This window comes from Phanerochaete carnosa (genome assembly GCF_000300595.1).
Source record: "Phanerochaete carnosa HHB-10118-sp unplaced genomic scaffold PHACAscaffold_5, whole genome shotgun sequence".
NCBI lineage: Eukaryota > Fungi > Basidiomycota > Agaricomycetes > Polyporales > Phanerochaetaceae > Phanerochaete > Phanerochaete carnosa.
In genome coordinates this window covers 400,593-424,283 of record NW_006767632.1, presented here as the reverse complement: position 1 = coordinate 424,283, position 23,691 = coordinate 400,593, and the positions used below count along the sequence as shown (strand labels likewise).

The 23,691-nt window shown below is 53.6% G+C and overlaps 8 protein-coding genes and 1 non-coding gene across 9 annotated transcripts; 4 read left to right on the top strand and 5 right to left on the bottom strand.

The window, feature by feature from the left end:
- Nucleotides 1-1,597: 1,597 nt before the first annotated feature.
- PHACADRAFT_t64 lies at nucleotides 1,598-1,679 on the bottom strand. The gene has a single exon. It is a non-coding gene; the product is annotated as a tRNA-Ser (tRNA).
- Nucleotides 1,680-1,828: 149 nt separating this feature from the next.
- On the top strand, nucleotides 1,829-6,454 carry PHACADRAFT_195070 (uncharacterized protein; the record flags this gene model as incomplete). Its single annotated transcript, XM_007395327.1, has 10 exons — nucleotides 1,829-2,000; nucleotides 2,057-2,143; nucleotides 2,194-2,618; nucleotides 2,717-2,984; nucleotides 3,037-4,026; nucleotides 4,104-4,729; nucleotides 4,783-4,886; nucleotides 4,937-5,237; nucleotides 5,289-5,453; nucleotides 5,513-6,454. 10 exons carry the CDS (start codon nucleotides 1,829-1,831, stop codon nucleotides 6,452-6,454), a joined length of 4,080 nt encoding a protein of 1,359 aa, XP_007395389.1.
- A 552-nt stretch (nucleotides 6,455-7,006) lies between these two features.
- Nucleotides 7,007-10,065, top strand: PHACADRAFT_255366 (uncharacterized protein). The gene is made up of 7 exons (XM_007395326.1): nucleotides 7,007-7,198; nucleotides 7,260-7,349; nucleotides 7,419-7,592; nucleotides 7,657-8,338; nucleotides 8,390-8,742; nucleotides 8,797-8,931; nucleotides 8,987-10,065. Exons 6-7 carry the CDS (start codon nucleotides 8,889-8,891, stop codon nucleotides 9,925-9,927), a joined length of 984 nt encoding a protein of 327 aa, XP_007395388.1. The 5' UTR covers nucleotides 7,007-7,198; nucleotides 7,260-7,349; nucleotides 7,419-7,592; nucleotides 7,657-8,338; nucleotides 8,390-8,742; nucleotides 8,797-8,888; the 3' UTR covers nucleotides 9,928-10,065.
- A 127-nt stretch (nucleotides 10,066-10,192) lies between these two features.
- Nucleotides 10,193-11,295, top strand: PHACADRAFT_208569 (uncharacterized protein; the record flags this gene model as incomplete). Its single annotated transcript, XM_007395325.1, has 4 exons — nucleotides 10,193-10,264; nucleotides 10,320-10,795; nucleotides 10,852-11,016; nucleotides 11,074-11,295. Exons 1-4 carry the CDS (start codon nucleotides 10,234-10,236, stop codon nucleotides 11,293-11,295), a joined length of 894 nt encoding a protein of 297 aa, XP_007395387.1. The 5' UTR covers nucleotides 10,193-10,233.
- Nucleotides 11,296-11,607: 312 nt separating this feature from the next.
- Nucleotides 11,608-13,062, bottom strand: PHACADRAFT_255365 (uncharacterized protein). Its single transcript, XM_007395324.1, has one exon. The coding sequence runs from the start codon at nucleotides 12,981-12,983 to the stop codon at nucleotides 12,177-12,179; it is 807 nt and encodes a 268-aa protein (XP_007395386.1). The 5' UTR covers nucleotides 12,984-13,062; the 3' UTR covers nucleotides 11,608-12,176.
- Nucleotides 13,063-13,069: 7 nt separating this feature from the next.
- Nucleotides 13,070-13,772, bottom strand: PHACADRAFT_255364 (uncharacterized protein). The gene has a single exon (XM_007395323.1). The coding sequence runs from the start codon at nucleotides 13,729-13,731 to the stop codon at nucleotides 13,264-13,266; it is 468 nt and encodes a 155-aa protein (XP_007395385.1). The 5' UTR covers nucleotides 13,732-13,772; the 3' UTR covers nucleotides 13,070-13,263.
- Nucleotides 13,773-14,245: 473 nt separating this feature from the next.
- Nucleotides 14,246-19,699, top strand: PHACADRAFT_208567 (uncharacterized protein). The gene is made up of 5 exons (XM_007395322.1): nucleotides 14,246-14,570; nucleotides 14,632-14,686; nucleotides 14,920-15,317; nucleotides 15,369-17,373; nucleotides 17,430-19,699. The coding sequence occupies exons 1-5, from the start codon at nucleotides 14,400-14,402 to the stop codon at nucleotides 18,245-18,247; spliced, it is 3,447 nt and encodes a 1,148-aa protein (XP_007395384.1). The 5' UTR covers nucleotides 14,246-14,399; the 3' UTR covers nucleotides 18,248-19,699.
- A 1,896-nt stretch (nucleotides 19,700-21,595) lies between these two features.
- On the bottom strand, nucleotides 21,596-21,874 carry PHACADRAFT_160961 (uncharacterized protein; the record flags this gene model as incomplete). The annotated part of the gene is made up of 1 exon (XM_007395321.1): nucleotides 21,596-21,874. One exon carries the CDS (start codon nucleotides 21,872-21,874, stop codon nucleotides 21,596-21,598), a length of 279 nt encoding a protein of 92 aa, XP_007395383.1.
- Nucleotides 21,875-21,923: 49 nt separating this feature from the next.
- On the bottom strand, nucleotides 21,924-23,385 carry PHACADRAFT_255361 (uncharacterized protein). The gene is made up of 6 exons (XM_007395320.1): nucleotides 23,232-23,385; nucleotides 22,994-23,183; nucleotides 22,861-22,938; nucleotides 22,570-22,812; nucleotides 22,487-22,502; nucleotides 21,924-22,438 (listed from the first exon to the last, which is right to left on the bottom strand). Exons 1-6 carry the CDS (start codon nucleotides 23,304-23,306, stop codon nucleotides 21,985-21,987), a joined length of 1,056 nt encoding a protein of 351 aa, XP_007395382.1. The 5' UTR covers nucleotides 23,307-23,385; the 3' UTR covers nucleotides 21,924-21,984.
- Between the last annotated feature and the right edge of the window lie 306 nt (nucleotides 23,386-23,691).

The following is a 23,691-nucleotide window of genomic DNA, read 5'->3' as shown; positions in this document are numbered from 1 at the left end:
CCAGTGATAGTCGACAACGAAGAAGAATATGAAGTCGAAAAGATTCTGGACTCACGCGTCTATCGCAGACAGCTCCAGTATCTCATCAGATGGAAAGGATACGGACAAGGTGCCGACGAATGGATTCCCGCCAAAGACGTACATGCTGAAGAACGCATACGCGACTTCCACAAACAGAATCCATCGGCACCACGACAGATCTCCACCACCTCCTTCAGCGAACTCCACAGTTGCTTCAAGCCTATCTATGAACACACCGATCCTATCTCTACACTCGCCACTAATCCTAAAGCGGCAGAATTCGAGTGGGAAACGGGCAGAATACAGGCCATATCTTCTCGCCAGGAGTCTCGATTGTAGGGGGGGGGTAATGTCGTGGGCGTAGCCCCAGCCTCCTATTTTATTCCCATTTTCTCCGATTTATTTCACGTTTATACGACCCTCCAAACGTCGTCGGCGCATAGGCGCCAGTTTACAAGTCCTAGCCGAGCGCTAACACCTTGAAAACGCATCACCGACGGGCACGCATCAGCGCATCAGACGCGCCTGCATCGCCGCCGCCTCATCGCCGCATCACGCTTCCTCGGAAACAGCCGCACTCCGATCAGCAACAGACATCCGATCTCCGTCGGCCCGGCAACGTCATACAACATGACACACCGGCCCCCGGCTACCTCCGAGTCCGATCGGCAACGGACTTCTTATCTCCGTCGGCCCGACAACGTCATATGGTATGACACACCGGCCCTCGTTTCCCCGCCTAAGTCCCCTAGACACTAGCAGTCGCCGTAGCACCAGTCGCTTATGTAAAGCCTGGTCCGTGCGCAGCCTGACTAGTATATAAGGCTACCCTTTGTCGCTACCTAGCCCCATCTCAACCTCTTGGTTAATTGGGCTAGGTAAGCCTTTACTTGTATCGTAGTACAGATTGCTAATACACTTGGTTAATTGGGCTAGCTGAATAAGCTAACACAGTAGTCGCCAGACCTCGTCGGCGCCGCCTTCTAGTTAGATCCACGAAGTATCCTTCGTGGTGTGTTGACGCAAGTCCACATCACTAATAGCCCTTTTTTAGAGTCAATCTGTCTTAGTATCACATGTGGTACTGTCATCGCTCAATGAGGTTGAACTAATATTAATATTGTTCCTCTTGAATGAAGTATGGGCTCACAACATTCCCGCATACCGCACTCTCACAGGCAGGCTGCCAGTGCCCACAGTAGACTATATGTAGAGGAGCAGTCAATAAATACACATTATATTATATTTATAATGCTCGCCTTCAGACTGTGCTCAATACAAGTTAGGATCATGACTACCATTACTCCCAGTAAGTCTCAGGGCATAGGTGCTTGATACAGTGCACCGGGCTTGGAGGTTCAAAGAGGCCGCCCGAGGACGATGCACAGGCGGTGCGATGCACTCTTCAGCCCAATAAAGGTCAAGTCTGTTAGCAAGACTATGAATGTACAACACTAAGACCTTTTACAAACAATAAGAGGAAACTGTATGTTTACTGCGTATAAACGTTTATACACAGTAAACAAACAAAACGATTGGAGCCTTACTTCACTCTCCAGAAGAAGCAAAATTGATACGACGCCAGCAGGATTCGAACCTGCGCCCCGAAACGGGAATTGATTTCTAATCAATCGCCTTAACCACTTGGCTATAGCGCCCTCTCCAGTGAAAGATAGAAGAGTATCAACTATAACAATAAAACTGAGGCGCGTTTAATTGGACGTGACGCGACCGCGACACGGGTAGCGAACTCGGGGCGAGTATTCACGTTCTTAACACACCCTCCCCTCAGTCCCCACCATCTCATATGGCACTTGCCTCTCCTTCACATAGTCACGTCGGGAACCTCGTCTTTGGCCATGATGGTCTTGACAGTTCCTTAACCTACGACTCTGGCTCTGAAGCGCTTGGCGCGAACGATAGTAGCATAGGAGGGGGCAGTACAGACAAAAAATCTATGTATGTTCAACTCTTTGAGGGTGCGTTCAATTTAATCTATTCTCGAGGCTCTCACCATAAAGTCCTCTCTCGCCAGAGATGCTGCAGACTGTCGTCGATACAGAGCCGGAGCTATTTGACCACTATGAGCTCACGGCTTTTATGAACTACAACGAATTTTCTTGTATGCTCTCTCCATATGCACTGACATTTATAGTTAAATCATATTTTTAGACGCTGCCAAGTACCTCCTCGTCCGCCTATCTCTCCGCAAGACCGACAAATGGATCAAGTTCGCGGATCTCAAGTATGAAAGCGAACTAGGGTCTGACGGCATACGTGAGGCCATGAAGGAACTTTGCAAAAATACTCGAGCCAAATTGTTCGGCGAGGTTGCTGAGGACGTTAAACCGAACATACACGATCCCGGGCCAGAAGTCATTGACTTAACGCACGACGAAGAGGACGAAGAGGACAAAGACAGTCGAAGAGTCGAATTAGCTAGTGGGCCAGGTCAAGAAGAGCCTGCAAGACCCAGTTACGATATTTTCGCTCATGATGAGACTCATGCGGACTTATTTGAGCTGCTGGACTGCCTTCATATCGACGAATTGAAGGACTTGACGAAGCAAATGAAGGCCAAACCGAAGGGGAACAGTGTGAGTTCTTTTTAACATGCATCTCACGCCTATGCGTCAGGAGCACTATTCAGACCACTCAAATGCCGCGCACATGGAAGCTAACTTCTTGAGCGCAGAGGGACGCACTCATTGACTCGCTCCTCTTTTCAACATCCACTCAGCAGACTTTGTTTTTTCCTACCTTTGCGATACCAGACAAAGGCAAAGTCAAATCGGAGGAGCTAGGCATGCACCAGAGGACCTTGCATGGTTTTATTGATTCGCATAGCCCTGCTAAGAAGATGTCGCATCAGACACTTATTCATAGCTTCACCGGAGCAACGAAGGGCGCCCAACGGAAGACTACACAAGACCGGCTCAGAGAGCTGGTCCTAGAAAAGATCGGTAAGCCTCTCAGAAGGCGATACTCACGCTTTTACTGACTGTAAATACTCAGTCGCTTGCATTAAACTCAATGAAGACATCGTCCGTCTTTTCAGACGGGTCAATCTTGTCTACTTTCGAAGTACGGTCCCAACACCGCTGCTCACGCCATCTATACTTGCTCGCGCAAAGAAATGGTCCTACGCCCACCAGGCTGGAGAACAAGCCCATATACCCATCAACCCATCTATACCCTCCTCGAATTCCTCAACACTCCCTTCGGTATCGACATCGACATCGACCCTTGGCTCTTCGTCGGCCTGCCCTTCTACCTCCCCGTCACCACCTTTAGGCCCCTCCTGGGCACGCACCCAGTACAAGCTCTGGCCGGTTCGCGACGCATTGCTCCGCTACGAACGGGCTCTCGAACTTGAGGCACGCGTTGATGAGATTCTCGGCACAACGTCCTCGTCAGGTGCCCGCCGCGTCGTGCCGCCGTCCATAGCAAGGAAAGGCAAGGAGCGAGCACACACGGGATCTGTACTGTCAGCGGTCGGACGAACGACGCCGGCCGGCGTTACAGTGTCGGTTTCGCCAGAGAAGGGGCGGCTCAGTGTTACGTCGGCTGCCTCTACATCCATAGCAGACGAAGATGTTTTCCCAGCTATCAATGAGGAGGTCAATGATAATGCGCGAGTGCGCGGGGCGAGGGAAGTGAAGAAAATTTTTGAAGAGGTTTGGCCTGAGTGGCTGCAAATCCCTGAGGTGAAAGACGAGTTGGAAAGGGCGAATAGAGAATTAGAGGGAGGCGACGAAGTGGAAGCTGGAGATGAAGTTGAAGCGAAGATGGACGAGCAGGCGGACGGCGAGGAGCAAGATGCCGAGGGACCCGCCGTCAAGATTGAGGAAGCCTGGGACGCCTTCGCTAGAGATCGGCTAGTCGGTCTTGGCCCCCCTGAGAAATCGAACAACAACAAGGATGAAGATGATGTCATTAAAGAGCGAATTGAACTCGAGAGTGCGAACGCCGAGCCAGAGAAGTGGGTCAGTCGGTTCCACTACGGTGCGTAGCTCTCCTGCGTTGATGTGCAGTCACTTATACTCACCCTCGCGCGTACTTGCACATACACCCATCGATAGGCCATATTCTGACACGCATCGTCTGCAAAGGCGTCCACGCATTGTCGATTCTCAAAGACCACGAGGGCGAGCTCAAAATACTCGGAATGCTTCTTTCACAGCGAGCTTTCCGTCGTGGCCGTAGGGGACGTTGGCATGAACGGCGCGCGTTGATTCTCATGGTCCACTGCGAGAAGGACGAGGAAACGACTCGACGCGCGTGGCATGCTGTGTTCGAAGCCCTGAAGGACGAGGATACGCATGTCGGCGAGTCTTTAATAATTTCATGTCTAGGGGAAACTGTGCTTATTAAGATTGTTAAAGTGCACCGCCCGGCGCTCCGGCGCAGATTGTTCAAGCTTCAGAAGAGGCTCCGCCAGCTCGGCGTGTCAGATATCAACTTCGTCGAGATTGATGATCCGGCGCAGAGGAAGCCAGTAGAGGTCTATATCGAAGGCAAGCGCATAAATACGCTTTTGTACGCGGCTGGGGATCCCATTGCATCTGCCAAGGTAGCGAAGAGTCGCGGGAGTGGGGTGAACAAGCGGCGGAAGGTCGAAAGGGAGGATAAAAAGCAGATGAAGTTACCCTTCATGTTTGCTGCTGTCGCTCCCGTTGAAAAACTGGTGCCTGTGTTAGATGCGAAGGTCGGTTGTTGCTTATGCCTGTTCGCCTGCTCAAGTTATTATTCTGTGTCCAGCCGAAGAGTTCCACAGGCAAGACCGTCTGGCGAGGACGAGATCGTGAAGAGGTCAGCGTGGAGATGTTCGCGCTTCAGCACTACGAGGCACAGGGCTATAAAGGGTCAGCCGGCTCCCCTTTTTCTTCTCCTTAATTAATCCACATTTGTGTAGCTTACACTCTGAAGGCCGCGTCGTGACCACGCTATTCGGCCTACTCTTCTGGGACATCATCTTTGCACCTGTTTCTGGTGCGTTCGAGACGCCGTACCAATCTGCACCGCTCGATATTGCGGAGGACTCGTTCTACCTTGCCCGACGTACACTTGCTGATGCACGGCTGAAGGACATCGAAACCGGGAAAGGATTAGAAGTACTCCTTCGGACGTGGGATACGCATATGAAGAAAAAGACGTTTTGCATAGGCGTGCAATGGGAGCTGCTCCAAAAGGAAGCTTTTGTGGAGATTATGGAGGTAAGTCGAAAAGTGTCCTGCGGAAACGGCTGGCTGAGCTATGTTTTACAGTGCTTCAAACCCATCTGTCTTTCTGTCATCTGCCGGACCCTGCTTGAAGATTACGCGAATCGCACCGGCGGGCTGCCTGACCTGTTCCTCTGGCATCCGACGGAGAAATTGTGCAAGTTTGTCGAAGTAAAGGGGCCTGGCGATAATCTACAGGAGAACCAGAAAGTGAGGTATTTTCTAAGTTTTCAGTGCGATCTGCACATTGACGCCTCCTGACTGGACAGCTCTGGATTGATGTCCTCTTGCAAGCCAAGATTACAGTTGAAGTCTGTCATGTCGCTGAGCGCGGTAAATCGAAGCTTAAAGGCAAGACGAAGACAAAGAAGACCCCTGAGAACACGGGTGAGACACCCACTCCTGCCGCTGCCTCCAAGAAGCGCAAGCGTGCAGACGATAGCGACGAGGCTAGCGAGTTTCTCTTACGAGATTCTGAGGGCGAAGTTGCGGAGGAAGTGGACTATTCGCAGCTCGACCAGGACGTCGCCGATGAAGCTGAAGTAGAAGTCGTTCGCGTGCAAGAGATAAAGCACGAACCACGGAGATCGATGAGGGCGCGCAAGCCCGTGAACTACGCTATCGTGTTACCGATAGAGGAGCCGGATGCAGTTGTGCCAGGGGAGATTGGGCCCCACGGGGGGAGCCCAGTTCAGCGCAAGCGCAAGCATGGAGACGATAACGACGAGACTAGCGAACCACTCTTGAAAAACTCTGAGGGAGAAGTTGCGGAGGAAGTGGACTATTCGCAGCTCGACCAGGACGTCGTCGATGAAACTGAAGTAGAAGTCGTCAGCATGCAGAAGGTCGAAGAGGCAAAGCGCGAACCACGGAGGTCGATGCGAACGCGCAAGCCCGTGAATTACGCTATCGTGTTGCCGATAGAGGAGCCGGATACAGTTGAGCTAGAGGAGGTCGAGCCTCGCACAGGGGGGCCAGTTCAGCGCATGCAGAACGTCTACTCGCTGCAGAGTTCTCAAGAGCTGAAGAGGACGCAGGAGATTGTCACGCGGCCCGGGGACGATGCCGACGTTGAAAATGCACAAGGCCTCCTGGAAGACTCTCCAAGAACACGAACTCCCTCTCGGGGGGCGAGCTCAAGGATGCAGGTCGAGGTGCTTATCAAGACACCTTCGCCGCGGATGAGGAAACGAGGCGGGTCGTCTGCATGATGCGGAAGACAAAACAACTACGGACAATATCTTACGGCGATCTTTATTCATTATATATTGGAATGATGTACCTCGTACTATATTATAAGCACATACTGTACCTATTACGGAACTAAATTATCTTTGTGACCGTCATGAGACTTGGGACTTGGGACTCGATATATACTTGTGATGGTACTCGTCAGCCTATCTGGCACTACCTTGCTCGTGATGGCCGGATGAACAGGAGCTGGTGAAGATACTTCTCGATGGTCACAAGCGAGGTTCCCCCCTCACCGAGACGTACGCTGCCTCAAGAGTTATTGGATAATATCATCGACAACCTCCTTGGCAACATGAAAACACTCAAGCAGTGTTCCGTCGTGCGCAATGATTAAACGCCCAGAGGAAGGACGGTGCGTATGCACCAAACTTAGCTCTGTCCCCCTCCATCCTCCCCCAAATTACACCGCCAGAATCCAGAGTATGTATATCTTGACGATATCTCTGTCTTCTGGTTGATCATGATCACAGATGCCTCGAACTGCTGGTTCCCCTGCGAAGGCCCTTCGCAATGCACGCGGGTCGCAGGACCCTACTCCAATTGTTTCTCTGCTGAACCAGCCTCAACTCAACAACCAGTATCAGGCAGGATACATCTATGACCATAGAAATGCAAACTCAATTCCCCCTCCACCGTGCCCGTCGAAATATCGTAGCCTGCGAAACATCGGGTTAGAGGAGTGGAGACAGCGTGCCATAATTGTGAGCATTACTTCAATTACATGGATGCTTTTTGTGACCTTGGGTGCTGGATCCACCTCAGGATCTTCGCGCGAAGTTCAGAACCAGATTGTTACCAGGTACCACCTACCTCCAGAATGCGGCAAACCTCAGAGAGAGACTGCTACAGGAGGCAAGCAGTATTTTACAACTGTTTGGTGGGGGACAATGATCTTTACCTTATTTTATACCATTTTTGTAGGCTATCGAAGAGCTTCCTTGGTTGCAAGAGTACCAAGGTCACTGGGTTTGGCACATGGCTATGAAACGCACCCATGAGGCCGACGCCAAGAGAAAGCGAGCCGAGATAAAGCGGACGAACAGGACAAAGGGGTATAAAGCAGCAGCACGGGCAAATAGTGACGAAAGCAGTGAGGTAAATCGCTCAATTTCTTTAATCTGAGCGAGCTCGAACGATCTAACGGAGCGTTATTACGAAGGCGGATTCAACAGATAGCGAAGGGAGAGGGAAGCATGTCGACGAAAACAACCCGAGCAGTGAAAACGGCGAAGGAAGGAACAATCGTGGCGGCAGCGAGGATGAGGAAGAGGAAAGTGATACAATCAGCCAGAAGGATGTCAGCTCTAATAGCAGCCAGGAGAAAGACTCAAGCAGCGATGACGAAGACGAGAGCGAGGATCGGGACAGAAGCGAGGATCGGGACAGAAGCGAGGATCGGGACAGAAGCGAGGATCGGGGCGGAAGCAAAGATGAGAATGGCAGCTCCAACGTGGACGGTGGCCGCGACGATAATGGGGAGACCAGTAGCGAGAGAGAGCATAGGTGAGGGTGACCGCGCCGGCAATATCGAGTATAACGGTGGGCCAGAGATCGAGAGCATGACTCACTATGGTGTGCCAATTGTATTTGCTGACTCTGAAGATGAGAATGCGGCAGGGTAGACAGCTGAGGTGCACATCGAAGAGTCAGACGCGAGCAACCGCGTTGGCGACAAGGAGGAAGAGGCAAAGCATGGGAACCGGCAAGACGACAATATCGACGGTGCTCGAGAAAGCGAAGGGAATCATCTCCAGCTTGACAGGGATCTTGCTGAACACGCGTCTCAGCCGATGGAGGAGGCGGGTCAGATTGGCAGGGGGGCTGCCAACAAAGACGCCTCAGTAAGGGGCGACTTGATCAGTACGCAATTTGTGGCTAACCTCACTGAGCAGTCCCTGATATCTGTGGGCGGCGCGAAAGAAGATGGCGGAACGAGGTGTGGTGAGGAGGGCGAGGGGAAGGAGAGCGGTAAAGAGGAGAGCGGTAAAAGGAGCCGTGGTAACAAGAGGGGTGGCAAGAGTGGTGGTGGTAGGAGGCGAGGCGGCAAGGCGGGTAATAAGAGAGAAGGCGGCAAGGTAATCGGCGACGAAGGCAGCGAGAGGGGTGACAAGAGCTCTACTTCTGCGCAGGGTGATGCCCCCTTTGCTGCCGAAGATGCACGTGACAGGATAGAGATGTCTACGAAGTACGGCGAGCCGCGTACGGGGACAAAACGTGTTCTCGAATGAGCACGCTGGCGATAACGGTAAGTCGAAGCCCATTCAGCATGGCACGGTCAAGTTTTCTGAAAGAACGCAAGATCACCGACCAGCGACTCGCTCCCGAGGGGCACTGAATGGAAGCCTGAAGCAGCCAGCTGAGACCTTGCTCCGGAAGAATCTGCAGCATGATATGGCTATTCTGGCTCCTAATAAAAGTAAAAGAAAGGCAGACGGTGAGTAGTGGTCAGTTTTCGACCCTGGGTCATAGCGCGCTGATCGCATTATCAGGCGACATTCCTGAATCGTTCGAGACACGCCGCCTTCGATCTGAGGACCCTTCTACGCCAGTGGTCGTGGCGTTGTCCAAGGACACGTCAGCCACAGATGACACTTCGACCTCCCGGTCGACAGACATGAGCCACACGCACTTGAGGAAGTCCAAGGCTGCCGGCTTCGACCCATCCTATGCCACACAAGTTCGAGCCGCGTCAAGTTCCCAAAAGCAAACGAAGCACTCTGGTACAAAGACAGGGGCGACATCGACATCGACATCGGTGGGTAGCCTGCCGGTGCGCAAATCTGTTAACGTCGTGGCGCAGCGCGAGACCACTACGAATGATATGGAGATCGACGTGACCGAGCCGATTGCTAGGGATTCCGCAACGAGGACATTCACCGTTGTCAAGCCTGCTGCTTCTCCAGTTCGCTCTGCTGCTGCTTCCAGCTCGAATACGGATAGTACGCCTGGTGCCGTCACAACACCAGCGAGAGAGACGACAAACTCTGCCGAATCTTCCCAGACACCGCGGTCATATTCCATGCGGGCGACTACCAGTGCACAGTCTGGTGTGCCACATGTCCGTTTTGCGGACCACGACGCTGCTAGTGGCAATTCCGACCCCTCCACCGCCTCTGTCCCACCGCCAGTCCGGGGCGTGCTTGCCCCGGAGGAACCTCCCGCAGGTGCCAACGATGGCTGCGTCGCACCTGACACAGCGCTTGGCAACACTCATGAACTGCAGGAGTTCCTCAGCGAGGCGGGATTTGGCTACCTCTTTGGCTTCTTCGTGGACGCTGGCGTGAATACTCTTCAGAAGCTGGAAATGCTTGCTGCTCTCCCAGCGCAAGCTTGGGAGCAATATTTCGTTCACAATGGCCGAACTCTCACCGCTTTCGAAAGAGCCATAATCCTGCATCGATTGATGAAACGTCAGGAACGTCAGGTTTGAAGCCGTTGCGGCCTTCTTCGCCTCTGCCTCTGTCCGCACAATTTCGCCCTCTTATCATATATGCTTTTTGTGTCATTCTTACTGTAGATATGTTTGCATTCCTCACGTTTAACCGTGTACAGTGAGCATAAGATACACTCGACGACTGCCACGGACATGCAGATGAACTATGGGTGACTGGGTCTAAGAAGACCCAAAGTTCGTAAGTGCTAGTATGACTCATGTGGCGTGGGAGTTCTTATAGACGCCAAAGATTGTGCCATGGCCGTGACTTGGTTGAACTGAAGTTACTGAACGCCAGCCATTATGTCCGGGATCTGGCCTGAATGTCCGCGCAGTAATAAAGAAAGAATTCTATGCATTGGTTACATGCTCATTATTGTGCTGTGTAGGTGCAGGTACAGTCAACGTCGAAGACGAACCCACAGGTCTGGTCCGCGTCGGCGCGGGCAGCTTCGCCACTGTTTGTGCACACCGCGGCGGACCGTTGGTCTTCAAGATCGTACATTTCGAAGAGCAGGCACAAGAACTCAAGGCGGAATACACAGCTCACAACGCGCTCTTCACATCCTACCCACAGAAGTTCACATTTGCTGTCCCGCGGCCACTCGGCTTCTATGGCATCACAAATCAGGACTACCTCGAGCTTTCCACGAATATACATTTTCACCTCTCCGGACAATATTTCGAGTCTGTAGGCGTCCCACGCTCTGCGTATGCGATGGACCGCGTGCATACTCTCCCCGCGGACATCGGAAACGTCATCCGTGTGCAATTCTACTCTCGCATCACCGAGGCACGGAGCGCGCCCTACTCCAGTCTCTGCCGACTCTACCTTAGCAAGGTCCTCAAACCAAGCATGTTTTTAGTACGACAAACTTCCTACTCGACGTCGCGCGGTATACAACGCTGTGCCGCGAGCAGCGCTTTGAATCGCGGCTCATGCCCCTTAACGACGTCGCAAGGGGCATGGGCGAGGTGCTCGGGCACATACATTGGCGTTTAGGGTACGACGCGCGGGATATCGAGTTCGTCATGGGTGGCGATGGGTACCATGGGGTGACGTTCCAGGTCATTGACTTCAACCAGGTACGCTCCTATGCCCGGATTCTTTGTACGATTGACTCAGCGTTCGACTCGACTCAGATGCGGCGGCTAGAAGGCACAGGGGTCGAGGTTGTTGAGATGCTTGTCAGCTCGTTCTTTGCCAACGACCCGTATTACCCGCGACCCCGCCCTAGCGATACGCTCTACCAAGCCTTCCGCACCGGCTACATCGCGCAGTGTGCGCTCGGGCAGACAAGCGTCCCAAAAGAGTTCCTCGAGGCGATTGAAGTAGAACAGGCCAAGCGTGACGCGAGAGAGTAGGAGACTTACATACAAATATCGAAGGTTGCTTCAATAGTGGTAAGGAGGACTCTTGCGTCGGACATGCCGAGCCCATATACTCGCAGGGAATAATATAACGACACCGGCCATGACTGCATGCGGCATGTAGTGCAGCTGAATGTCCACTGGGACAAATCTTCTATGAAGGTGAGCATGTTCCAATGCGGTTCAATGGATATCTGTTGACAACTCGTTTTACAAAGCGCTAGGAACCCATGAATGCTTGCAAGTGATCGGAAACCATACAACTTTTCTGGTACTTGGCCATGTAGCGAGCAGTCGATGCCAGTCTCAAAACCATGCCTTTAAACATAAGAGAAGGGGAGTTACTATTTGCAGCAAGTACAATACATCATATGTACCAATAGTGACTTTTGTACAACAAGAGTCCGTTCTTTCGTCACTACACAATACATCTCCACCTAAGTAAATCACTCGACTAAAACATAGTGATGTAGTTTTAAACTAAGAACTTACACGCACCCCAACTTCAAATAAAAAGGCTTAGTGCTCGCCATCCTTCTTGAGGCTGATCCAGCTCTCGCTGACACCGGAGCCCTCGGCGCCGCTCTCGACGTCGGCATCCGAGCCTGTCTCTGAGAGGGCCTCGTCGCCGGAGTCGAGATGAGCTTCCTCCTGATGTTTGGCTTTCTCCTGAGTTGATGCCGGTGCGACCGCAGGGGCTGCGGCAGATGTGGCAGACGTGGGCGGTACAGGGGGCGGGTACGGCAGGCGGGGAGGGACGGGAAGCAGAGCGTTGCGCGCCGAGATGAGAAGCGCAGGAAGGTTGAGCAGCGCGTCAAGTATCAGTGCAGGGAGATTTGAAGCCAGCGCGTATGTACGAGCTGCAACAAAACGATCTATATCAGCTCTCTATATATATCTGGGCAGATGCAAGGCGCACCTCCAGCACCGACGACGACTCGGTTGCCATGGATGAGTTCCCGGATACGGCCTAGGACGAAATCGACAGCTTCGATATTGTGCCGTGGCGCTGTGCGCCCGCCGCTGACAACGTCGACGACGGTGCGTACAAACTTGGAGACGTCTGTCGGTGTTCGCCTCGAGGTGTGATGCATTTGACCGGCAAGGGCTGACGCAAACGCGTCGCCGTACGCCGCCTTCTCGCTCACGGTCCAATCGATCATGGCATGCTCCGGTGCAAGCGACTTCTCAACTTGACTAGTGGTAACACCGAAGCTGCCAACGTCAACGGTGACGACCTTAATGTGTTTCATGGCCTGCGTCTCGTCCATGAGAGCCGCGAGCCGTATTTCGCGCCGCAGGACCTCGGCACCACGCAGTGTCGCGGCAGCACTCATCGCCTGCGCGCCTGCAAACGGTAGGCCAACGCGTGCGTCCGTCGCGGGAAGGCAGAAGATGACGCTCTTCTTTGGCGTGTTGTTTGCTGCGGCGTCACGTGCACGGGCAGGGAATGTGCGCAAGAGGGGAAGAAGGCCTTGGATGACCTGCAGTGGGGTGAAGTGTGTCGCTTGGAGGTAAGCAGGGTACATGTCTTGCATTCCGAGATTTTCTAGGGGACCAGGGGGCGGAGATGGTGTCGTGGACGGAAGTGTGAGTAGTGAAATGATAGAGTGCAGGTAGATCTGTGTAGAGGGATTACTATGGGGATCACCGGTTGTGTTGAGGGGGAAGCGGCGGTTCATGGTAGATGATAGAGAACGGAAGAAGTAGGGGATAGTCTCCGGCTGTGGTGCGATAAGTGCTGTCAATTCAGATAAAACCAGCGCAAAAAAGCGGAGCGTACCTCGCTAGGGTCAAGGACGATAGCGCGAACATATCCATGAGATTGTTGCTCTATCTCTTCGACGGCTTCAGGAGTAGACACGCTAGTAATAACGATGTAGCCGCTCTTCTCAAGATCCAGCACAAGAGCAAGCCCCAGTGGCGTATCACCGCCCAATACAGCTGTAGCACGATGAAGCTTCAGACAGGGTTCACGAAAGACATGATTACCCGATACTCACCTACAACCTGTCTTCTTTCACCGTCTTGGGCGGCATCGTTCGTCCTTGGTCGCCTCACCCTTGACGATCCAGCATAGTAGATGCCGCCATAGCCGACGAGTAACCCTGCTCCCACGATGCCGATGCCGATTCCAGCAGTCTTCCACGGATGTGCGGCGACCCAGTCCGCTGATCTCTCGAAGTATCCTCTCGGCGGCGGAGGAGGTGGTGGCGGCGGCGGCACCTCAAACGGTCCTAGGTTTCCCAGCTTGATCTCTGGCAGCTGCGGGAGGGACGATGGCCAGAAGCGTGCGAGATCCTCCTGGAGCCGTTGCATGACCTGCCTCACGCTCTGCATGTCGGGCGCAGTCTGGGAGACGGCACTTACGACGACCTCCTCGACGTACTGAAGATAAGCCTCGATGTTCTCTACTGTGGGTAAGAACATGATGGAATGGGCGAGGTAGACGTTCTGGACAAGGGTCGCGCCCCGCGGCAGGCTTGCACGATCATGAGCTCACAGCCCAGGACCCCGGAAACCTCACACCGACCTCAGCTCAGCCCAATTACCGAGCAGTGCGAGTAAATGCGTCTATTATGGCGCTATTATGTAGTTTGAAGTTCAGTTACATTCATATAATCGAGTCCGATATGACTCTACGTTGATGCATTGATGTTTGGCCCTCTTCTCTGAGGCTTGCTGCTCAGCGCCTGCAACGGCGGGGACCCCGGGATGCTGCCCGAAAGCTCCTGTTTGCCAGTGAAATGGGATCGGTGTATTGCATGTCTCAGATGCTTTGCATCTCTGGCTCGTCGACTTGCGAAAATATATGTATTTAACCAACGAAAATGCTTGTCAGGCCATGAAGACAAATGACAGTAAAGACCGGAATAGTGAACCTGGCTCAAGGCGTTGAACCAAATACAGGCGGCGCTCAGCATACAATTTAAACAACTTGCCCAACTGCCAGTACGACGTGTACCGCAACACTCACCGACGCTTCGCCTCAAGGTTAACATAATCCCGGCTTTCTCTGTGCATAGGACACTGTATCATACTGCTTCATCTTGAATCCTGTTGCTGGAACGACAAGTCACGACGAACCGCGATCAGGCATGTCCGCGTCGACGCGCTATTCGAGGGCTTCAAGCCCTTCGAGGTCCACTGCAACCACAAGCTCGAGCTCACAATCTAGGATCAACATCGTTCAAAGGCTGGTGGTCGAAGTAAAAGCGGACAAGAATGTTGACCAAAACGGGGCGGCGTCCGTAAAGATGTTCCTTCGAGTGCGTGTCGTCCGTCGTGTCAAACGCGCTTTCATCGGACTGAACGCGTCTTATCTGGCAGATTTCGATACCTGCGGGCGCATGTGCACCTGGAGCTATTATCCCACTCTTTCCGGGTACGTGATTCGTTGCATAGCGTCAGCAATTCTCTGTACCGCCGTGTCGCTTGGTGCTATTTGAATGAGTACTGTCAGCAATGGACAAACCACTTTCTGACATAACACGAACGCAGAACAAGCTCCCTGTCGACAAGTAGAGGTCACTCTGCTTACACGGTTCAACACGTGCAAACGGCTTTCTTTCGTCTGTTGAAGACACGACCTCATTACTCAACTTATTTCGTTTACAGAGGAGAATCTGAAGATTCTTCAGTCGTACATTCATCCGCTGGACCAGAACAATGTCCCGTACAATTTCACGCATCACATGCTCAGGAGGACAGCTAGGGCACTCAGCCTGCCTACCCGGTCTAATGAGCCCTATCTGTCCTTGTTTGACAGTGTCCGTTCCTCCGTGTCCCCGTCGATTTCTACCCCAAAGATCGAGCTACTGGAACCGAAATACGTCGGTGACATCACAGTCAACCAGTATCAGGTGTGCTACGTCCTCCCGCGAGAGCTCCCCCTCAGCACCCGGTCTTACGACGGCTCGTATGGGAGACGTTCCGGCTTGAGCCAACTACAATTCATGGCCGCTATCGAGGTTTGGGCACCGCTGGTTGCCAAACCACCACAATACCCGTATCTTGTTCGTTGATAATATATTTCCAGTAATTCCTTCGACTAACTCGTACTGTAGCTCGACATTCCCGTGCCTCGCTGTCTCAACAACTACCTATCCGCAAAAGTCTACCCTCACCCGAACTCCCTATCATCTTCCGCAGCATCCCTGGCATCCATCCCCAATGACGATTGGCACATTAACTGTGTACCCGAGCTCAATCCTACTGGACAGAAACGCAGTCTTTCACGCAGATCGTCTTATCAACACTTTGCGGATGATGAATCCAGCGACTCCTCTGGCAGTGGGAGCGATTGGACTTGCACCAGCGGGACATTTCCTACCACGGAGTCTCTCGTCATCCGGTGGTCCGTGCGTTCGGATGACGTGCCAACGACGAGCGACAACAGGCGTCGCGCAGGCTTTAAAGAGGTCCAGGGCGAGATGAGCTGTGTCATCATTAACAGCGATACTGCCAAAGGAAAGGCACGAGGAAGGAACGGATCAGACGACGACGACGAAGGCGTGCTCATGCAGCTCGAATACACCGCAACGTGCAAGGGCATTACCCATCCCTCTTCTGCTTGGCTGCTCGCCTTCGACGTGCAGCTCAACGCTGGTGACTGCGAGGTCGCTTGGGCGCCTAGCGAGAAACAGCAATGGACCGTCAGCGGAGGAAAGTCCTTCTGCGGATGCTGGGTCGGCCCTCCGCCCCCACGGACGCCCTCACGAAGACCTTCCATGAGCTCGGAGGCCCCGTCCATACGCATACAGTCGTCTACTCCAAATGGCAAAGCAGGTTCTAGCAGGAGGGAAGAACAACGCTGGGCAAGCACAAGTGGGTCGTTGCTACGCGCCCCATTGCCCTCAGCAGAAGACTCGCTATCAGAAACCTCCCCAAGCATCGAGCATACGTCGCTTTCCTCAGTAAACTCGTCGGTAGTGACTACTGTGCCATCCAGCCCGGAGAAGCGCAGCCGCGCATCATCCTTCGCGCCTGAAGAGGAAGAACCTGGCTCCAAGATTTTCTCTCCCAAAGTACCTGTTTCCGTTCACATTGACGCCGGACGCATGGTCCCTCCGCAAACGAGCACTTTCACCTTCACTATCACTGGGACCGTGCTCGTCAAACCACCAGAGAAATCCTTCGACCTTCGCCATTCGTCCACTGGCACAGACGCCGAGGACGAGCCTGACCCGATTGTGCTCCCTCAGTTCCGGGTAGTGTACGCAGAGAAGCAAGTGATCTCGACTATCGTTCGCAACGACACGACCAGCTCCGCGCTCGACGTCTACAACGCTTTGGGAAGTCTGTCTGACCCGCAAACGCGCAAGACTGTCGTGCATCCGCGCGGCCACACTAAGCTGGGCGATGACGGCGCGCGACTCGCCATCCGCACGATCACCTCGCCAAGGAATCGCTCTTACCAGCCCGGGCGTGATCGTAGCGTCGACATGAGCGGACGGCGCACGCCGAGCGGGCCATTCTCGCGGCCGTCGTCTGCGATGTCCATTCGCTCGACAACGCCACGCCGCAGCCGGCGCACGGACGGCAAGGCCGAACTCGCGCACGTCATGGCCACTATCACGCCCGAATTCGCGAACGAGCGCGACGCAGTGCCAACAGAGTACGAAGTGCGCCTTGTTGTAGAAGTCGATGAGGATCCCGAGGGTGAAACGGAGTGGCTTGCATTTGGATTACCGCGCCCCGTGGCAGTCGCGGGCAAGAGCGAGGACGTAGCGCTCCCGAAGGTGGATATCACCAAGGTCACACTGGATGGTGCCACGGCGCACTATGAGACGAATACGGTGGAGAAGCCGGGCGAGAAGCTGCCTGCGCTGGGGTTCCCGCTCGAGGAGGAGGCGCACAAGGAGAGCATGACGTGGGTGCAGGTGCACCTGGGAGACGCCGGAAGCGGGAAGGTGCAGGTTGAGTACTCGGTATCGATGCCTGAGCGCCTTGGGGAGAAGTTTAGTAGCAAGGGGAAGGGCAAAGGTGTAGATGCGGCGATGTTGGACGTGCTGCTGCCAATGTTCGAGCTGCCTGTTGGAAAGATGGAGGTCAGAGTCCCAGAGCCCAAAGGTATGTTATGTATGTCTATCATGCCGTGCATGCACTGCTAAAGACTTTCGCACTAGGCTTCACGATTACACCAACACGGTCCAACTTCCCTAACAAGCAACAGTTCTCCGAAAGCAGTGTGCTCATCCGACGCAACGTGGAGGAGCTTTTCCATCCGGAGCTGACTATCACTATTATCCCGATCCCACCACCTGGACAAACAAAATCCAGCTCACCGGCTGGCTTATGGACCATCCTGGCCGTCATCATCTGTACTATTCCGACCAGTATTGCGCTGCTCACGATGTCCGAAAATCGCGTACTGATCGCCGAACGGGGTGAGATGAAGGATGCCCTCGATGCACTATCCACTTCTCTTGCCGCCTTTTCGACCGAGGCGCCGCTGCCGCTCACAGTCACCTCGACCCATATCTCAGTCTCCACCGTGACGGTTATCCCGGAGCCGGAGACCACAACACAACTGCGCCCCTCACAGGCGGCGGAGCCCGTGCTCTCAGGCTCCGCGAGTGCATCCACGAGCACGTCCACGAGCACGTCTGCTGGCACATCCACGAGCACGTCTACTGGCACATTCATGAGCAAATCTACGAGCACATCCACGAGCACATCCACGAGTATATTCGCGAGCGATCCTGCGCCCTCAATACCAACGCTCATGCCCACGGTGCTCCCGGAACCAGAGCCGTCTGCATCACCTACTGACGCCATTCTGCCCATCCGAGACCTGCCTTTCCTCTGGCCGATCCACATTGACATCCCGCCGCTGGAAATACCCCGGACGGTGCGAGCGACAGCGGCGGTGTTTGCGCGTGGATTCGGCTTTGCGTGGCAGCTGTGTCGGAGAGTGTTCCACTATCCACTAGACCCGCCATAGAGCTTACTGTACATGAAGGATCTTGGACTGGACCATGTTAAGTGAGAGAATTATCCAACCATGTATTGTATGGACATGCATTATGAGATGTTGTTTGAGATTGGAGTCCTGGCGCGAGAGGTTGTAGGCGTCTTCGTATCTTTTCACTATGCTGAACCAAGCCCGCGTGAGCCTGCAGCGTACGGTACACATCTGACTCATTTACGTCAACAGTCCTCGTGAACCCTACGTAAGTAAAAAATGAACAGCTAAAATCACATAGTGTGGCGCATCGTCACAAAGCGATTAATTTAGAGTCTGCACTGGGCCCAGAATATGGTCCATGATAACACGAAATCGAATGCAAGAACATCTCAAGAGCGCGAGGGCAAGCCAGCGTACGGAGGAGGAAGCTCTCTGACCACGGTAACACCGCTGTCCTGGTGTTGGACGATGATCTCCTCAGGCGCTGTACTAGGCGGGTCCGCAGTGTCTTCTCCTGTATGCGCAGGCTGATACGGGGACAGCGACCCCGTAATTCCCTGTTTCGATGATGCAGAAGCATTCATGCGCCCGTTCGCTATACGCATCTTCTCGTTCTGCGAGGACAGTGCCGACGAGCTCCCCGGCACTGTGAGCGGAACAGCGTATGGATTGAAGTCGCCTAGCCCGTCCTGCTGACGCTCGTTAACCTGCGTACGAGCCGACGTTGCGATGTCTGACGACTGTGTAGGTGTCGCGGATCGGGGTGGGTGGTGGGCGTGGTAGAACCCAGACGATCGCGACGAGGCCGACGCGACCATGCTGGGCCGTTCCACGTACGCAGACAAGAACGGCGCAGACTCTGGGTACGCCGTCGCGGATGGTTGCCGCGAGTGGCTGACCATGGGAGACTTCGACGACGGTGTGAATGAAGCATTAACAGTACTGTCCGCTTCACGCATGTAGCCCATAGAGTGCGGATACGGGCTCTGTAGTATGTCTATCGGCGACGTCTGGTGCTGCACTTTATTGCGTCTTCGTGTGCAGAACCAGATAGCGGCCGCGATAGCCAGGAGTACAGGTACGCCGACGCCGGCCGAGATTCCCGCAATCAGCGCGACGGACGTGTGACTGCCGGGGTTCGGGGCTGCGGTCGCGAACTGACTGGATGAGGAACTTGAGCTGGTCGTCGTTGCCGTGTTGGTACCGCTCGACGCGCCAGCTGTTGAAGACGGTGGACTGACGCTTGTGCCAGATGGAACGGGGTTCACTATCAGAGTAGCAGTAACTTCAGTCTCTGGCCCTCCTGAGCTGCTGGTCTGCACGGTCAATAAATCTCCGCAATCGACTTCAATGTCTCCAGTCGTGTTGAGGGAAGGTGTAGATGTTCCCCATCTTCCTGTACTGTTGCCACGTTAATAATGAAATGATAGATCAAGAAAGAAGTATGTGCACCCATCGTATACAGAGGCTATGAGAAAAATTAGTCAGCACTGCGCATTGTACGTTCACACGCGTCTGCCTGACTGACCCATTAGCTGATCTCCTGGGGTTGCTCGATTGATGTACGTCAATAGGTCGTCGTTTTTCCCCATGGTCACAAATGTGAGCGTATTCGACGAGAGCTGGGCAAATACTAGCGTGTAGGGCATCTGGCCACCGTTCATCGATAGACCCCACGGTTGACAGGTTGTTAGCGAGTCCGACACATTTGCAGTAATTGTTGTCGTGGAGGAGGGCATTCCTGAGAGACAGGATGTATCGCTCCCGGCTACGTAACATTATCCAGGTAAATGTCTTAGTAGCAGCGATAATACCGGCGATGACTTGCCACTCATGCTATACGTGGTCTGATAAACTCCTCCTGTGCTACCATTTGAATCAACGACTGCGAGCATAAGAGTGGAGCCTGGCAACATGGAATGTCATTATCCTCAAGTACTATCAATCTTTTCGAGATCTTCTCACCACGGCTGTGATCTGCCTGCCACCAGAGATTGGAAGGGTCGGAACCAATGAGGGAGGTCGTTGGTATTCCGCTAGCCTCGAGTGCAAGCATGTAATAGGGCGAGACCCCAACCTGGTGAGGTTTGCTGCTGTCCAATGACCCCACTGTAACCTGAAACTTCTGACATTCTTGAAGTGATCCTGAGGGAGGCTGGGTAAAACAGCAATTAGGTCGTCTCTTCTCCCGACAACATGACATGCTACCCACAGTTTCGCCCCACCCCCATCTGAATGCGGTCGGAATCTGTGCTAGAGCGGCAGAAAGCAGACTCAGCGAATAGATGACCGAAGTGAGGTTAACAAGACGCGGCATGCGCGGTAGGCTAAGGTATGAGGGGAGTGGAGGAAGAGAGCGAAAGCGAAAACGTTAACCAGCATCCATCTAGTATATTTAGCGATACCTTGGCGGCGGAGGCCGTGCCTCAACGATCAATGAGTGTTGCCCACACTCCAGCGACGGTGTGACGGACATCACTGATAGCGCAGCAGCCGGTGCCGGACGGATATTGAGAGGGCTACTCCCACATTTGATCCCGTACGCAGGCGAAAGGGCCAGTGTGGGCTTCGTTATCACTTACCCTCAGCACTGACTGGGGAACAGCGGAGGCCGGTAGACTCGAAGAGTCTTGCGGGATGTGGGCTAGCCCTCAATTCCGGCCAACTGTTCGGCTTCGCCACATCACAGGCAGGGCTGTGATGCATAAACCTTATCTGCCCTGCCTCTGTTGTTCAGCTTACGTGTTACCTTGGTCGTCAGCAATGCCCCGGGTCGCTGCGTCTGATTGGTCTGTGATATCACCCAAGCCAGAGACTAAGGGGACGTACCACACTCATTGGTCAACTGGCTCAAAATATACCTAGTAAACTTCTGCGCAGGAATTAGCAAGCCGAGATAGCGCTGGGATCCCTGGACGGCCATACTTTTCGCCGCGAACGACAGATAGGCGACGTACACTACGGTCCATTTCCCTACGACGAGGCTGGTAACTTGGCAACATAATTTTAGACACTATATCTTGTCGTCTTCGGTTGGGTTTGGCAAGATATCAATACGACCTGCGTGGTACGGGTGTTATCAACAAGCCAGAATGTTCATCTGCACCTGGACTCACGTTGCATTCCTTGGCGACGCGGCCCCCTCCAAGATAATAGGAGACGATGGGCCATCTTCGAAGCTAAACGAGCGTGTCTAACATACCACATCCATTCTGTAGTGATAGTGCGCTTGCTGGGAATTCTGTGCCAAGTGACGCGACGGATACCTTGGGAACCCGGGCCGTGACGTACATTTGACACACACAATAGAAACAAATGCCGAAACAAAACCGCCGAGAATCGTCATTCCGTGGAGGAAATATGGTGAAACGTGGACGAGGAAGGTCAGGAGAGATCCGTGTAGGGCAGAGGAAGCTCTTGAAGGGCCGCGGTACCTCCATCACGGTGCTGGATGAGGACCTCCGGGGAATGGGGCACCTCTTCTGCACGGCTAGCGGTACCTGTGGTGCTTGATTGTTGCCTCTGTGTCTGGCCTGACGCTTCGTGTGACGACCGAGCCAGCGAAGCGGTCGAAGACGATGCAGGACGCGAGTAGTCGTTCACCAAGCGAAGCTTCCTCTTTCCCAATACTGGTGCATCGGGCGATATAGCAGATGGATGCATAGGCGGGGACGGCTCATGGCTGGACGGCTGCTCGCCGACAGTGGGCTGCGAGAGATTGCTGGGTGGGGAAGGGTGAGAAGTCGCTGCGCTGTTGCTGTCCGCATGAGCAGCTAGAGGGGGCGCTGGCTCTTCGTGCGAAGTGCTTGGAGAACGGTGAAGTGTGAAGGGTTTGGCTTCTTCGAGCGTATGGGGTCAAATTCGATGGCAGGCGAAGAGAGAAGGTCTGGGGGCGTCCTCCTTACACCAGAGCTTCGTCGTCTGTAGCGTCGTATCAAGGGTACGAGCACTGCCGCGAGAAGGAGAGGGACTCCAACCCCCACTATGACACCGACGATGACCTGGGTATGTTTATTGCTGTTGCCCGAGAGCGTGGGGACGATGCCTGGTTGACTGCTGACAGGCGGTGAGACGGAGGTGCCTGATGGAAAGGGTTGTATTGACGAAGACATGGGCTCGCCTCCGCCGCCTGTTGAGCTGGATTGTGAGGTTTCCAGTCCAAGGCATGCGGTGTCTTCCGGCCCGGACGTGCGAATTGCGTTGGTTGAAGTTCCCCAGTGTCCAGAGCTATAAAGCTTCAATAGGCTTCCTACAAAGATTCAAAAAGACACTTACGCATCATACACCGAGGCTGTGAGTTATGCCATAGATTCAGTAACTGCGAGACATACAATTACTACAGAAGATGATATACTCACCAATCAGCTGCCAGTCTGGGTCAACTCGGCTGATATATGTTAATGTATCGTTATCATTGGCCAAGGTTACCACGGTGATAGTGTCGGAGTGCATCTCAGACAGAACAACGGTATATGGCTTTTGACCACCGCTGATGCTGAGACCCAGCGGTTCGCATGTTAAGACCGTGTCAGAGACGTTGGCGTGTACTGTAGCTAGCGAGGATGAAGGAAGGGATTTGAGGCAAGATATATCGTCCCCAGCTGGACAAGTGTCAGTCATCTCTCTATCCCAGTGACGGAAAGACGTGCCAGTCATGCTATAAAGCGGCTGAGGCACTCCACCTGCGCTGCCATTAGAGTCGACGATGATCAGCATCAGCGACGAGCCTTCGGCGCGGATAGTTAGATCTCCGGCTAAATGCTACACAGAACGCTCACTGACCTTGCTTATGGTTCGCCTGCCAACATAAGTTTGTCGGATCATAACCAATCATGGAAGTGGTCGGGACGCCACCAGCCTCGAAGGCTAACATATAGTATAGTGCAACACCGACAGCGGACGAGTTTTCGCTGTCCAACGACTCGACGACTACCGACAGCAGTTGGCACTCTTCAAAGGAATCCAGAGAAGCCTATATTCTCTGTCAGTGTGGCGTTAAATGCGGTATGCAATGACTTACGGCGTCTCCCCAGCTCCGCTGAAACGCTGGACGTGGCTGGGCAGTAACACCTGCTATTAGACCAGCGAGAGCCATCGCGGCGGATAAGCAGACGGGATGCATCCTCTGTGTGGTCGCGACGTTGTTGAGGTGTCTTACAAGCTGTGAAGGATCTGGGGAGAGAGGGAAGCAGCGAAAGCTTAAGCAACAGTCCTACAAATATGAATCGCTCCTTGGGTACGAAGAAAGGCTGTAACGATCAGGAAAGCTCGTGCCTATAGGTATCTCGTCATGGGCTGATAAAGGTGCATAGAGGCTGTGTATCCTCGACACGTCTCTATACGGCGTGGACACAGCAGTTAGCCTTATACAGAGCGGAATAATACGGCAACTCTCACCAACACGGAGCAAGCCAGGAGGCGATGACTCTGTACCAGTCAACCCACTTAGCATTTACTCGGATGTCCCTGCATGTATCGTA

What these genes read in the sequence shown, in the direction of transcription:
- PHACADRAFT_255365 (XM_007395324.1), bottom strand. Translation starts at nt 12,983, where the DNA reads ATGAACCGCCGCTTCCCCCTCAACACAACCGGTGATCCCCATAGTAAT.
- PHACADRAFT_255364 (XM_007395323.1), bottom strand. Translation starts at nt 13,731, where the DNA reads ATGTTCTTACCCACAGTAGAGAACATCGAGGCTTATCTTCAGTACGTC.
- PHACADRAFT_208567 (XM_007395322.1), top strand. Translation starts at nt 14,400, where the DNA reads ATGTCCGCGTCGACGCGCTATTCGAGGGCTTCAAGCCCTTCGAGGTCC. An exon ending in CCGTAAAGATGTTCCTTCGA is followed by an intron (nt 14,571 to 14,631) that starts GTGCGTGTCGTC and finishes CTTATCTGGCAG; the next exon opens with ATTTCGATACCTGCGGGCGC. An exon ending in CAGAGTCCCAGAGCCCAAAG is followed by an intron (nt 17,374 to 17,429) that starts GTATGTTATGTA and finishes CTTTCGCACTAG; the next exon opens with GCTTCACGATTACACCAACA.
- PHACADRAFT_255366 (XM_007395326.1), top strand. Translation starts at nt 8,889, where the DNA reads ATGGCTATTCTGGCTCCTAATAAAAGTAAAAGAAAGGCAGACG. An exon ending in AAGTAAAAGAAAGGCAGACG is followed by an intron (nt 8,932 to 8,986) that starts GTGAGTAGTGGT and finishes TCGCATTATCAG; the next exon opens with GCGACATTCCTGAATCGTTC.
- PHACADRAFT_255361 (XM_007395320.1), bottom strand. Translation starts at nt 23,306, where the DNA reads ATGGCTCTCGCTGGTCTAATAGCAGGTGTTACTGCCCAGCCACGTCCA. An exon ending in AGCGGAGCTGGGGAGACGCC is followed by an intron (nt 23,184 to 23,231) that starts GTAAGTCATTGC and finishes CAGAGAATATAG; the next exon opens with GCTTCTCTGGATTCCTTTGA. An exon ending in GCCGCTTTATAGCATGACTG is followed by an intron (nt 22,813 to 22,860) that starts GCACGTCTTTCC and finishes ACACTTGTCCAG; the next exon opens with CTGGGGACGATATATCTTGC.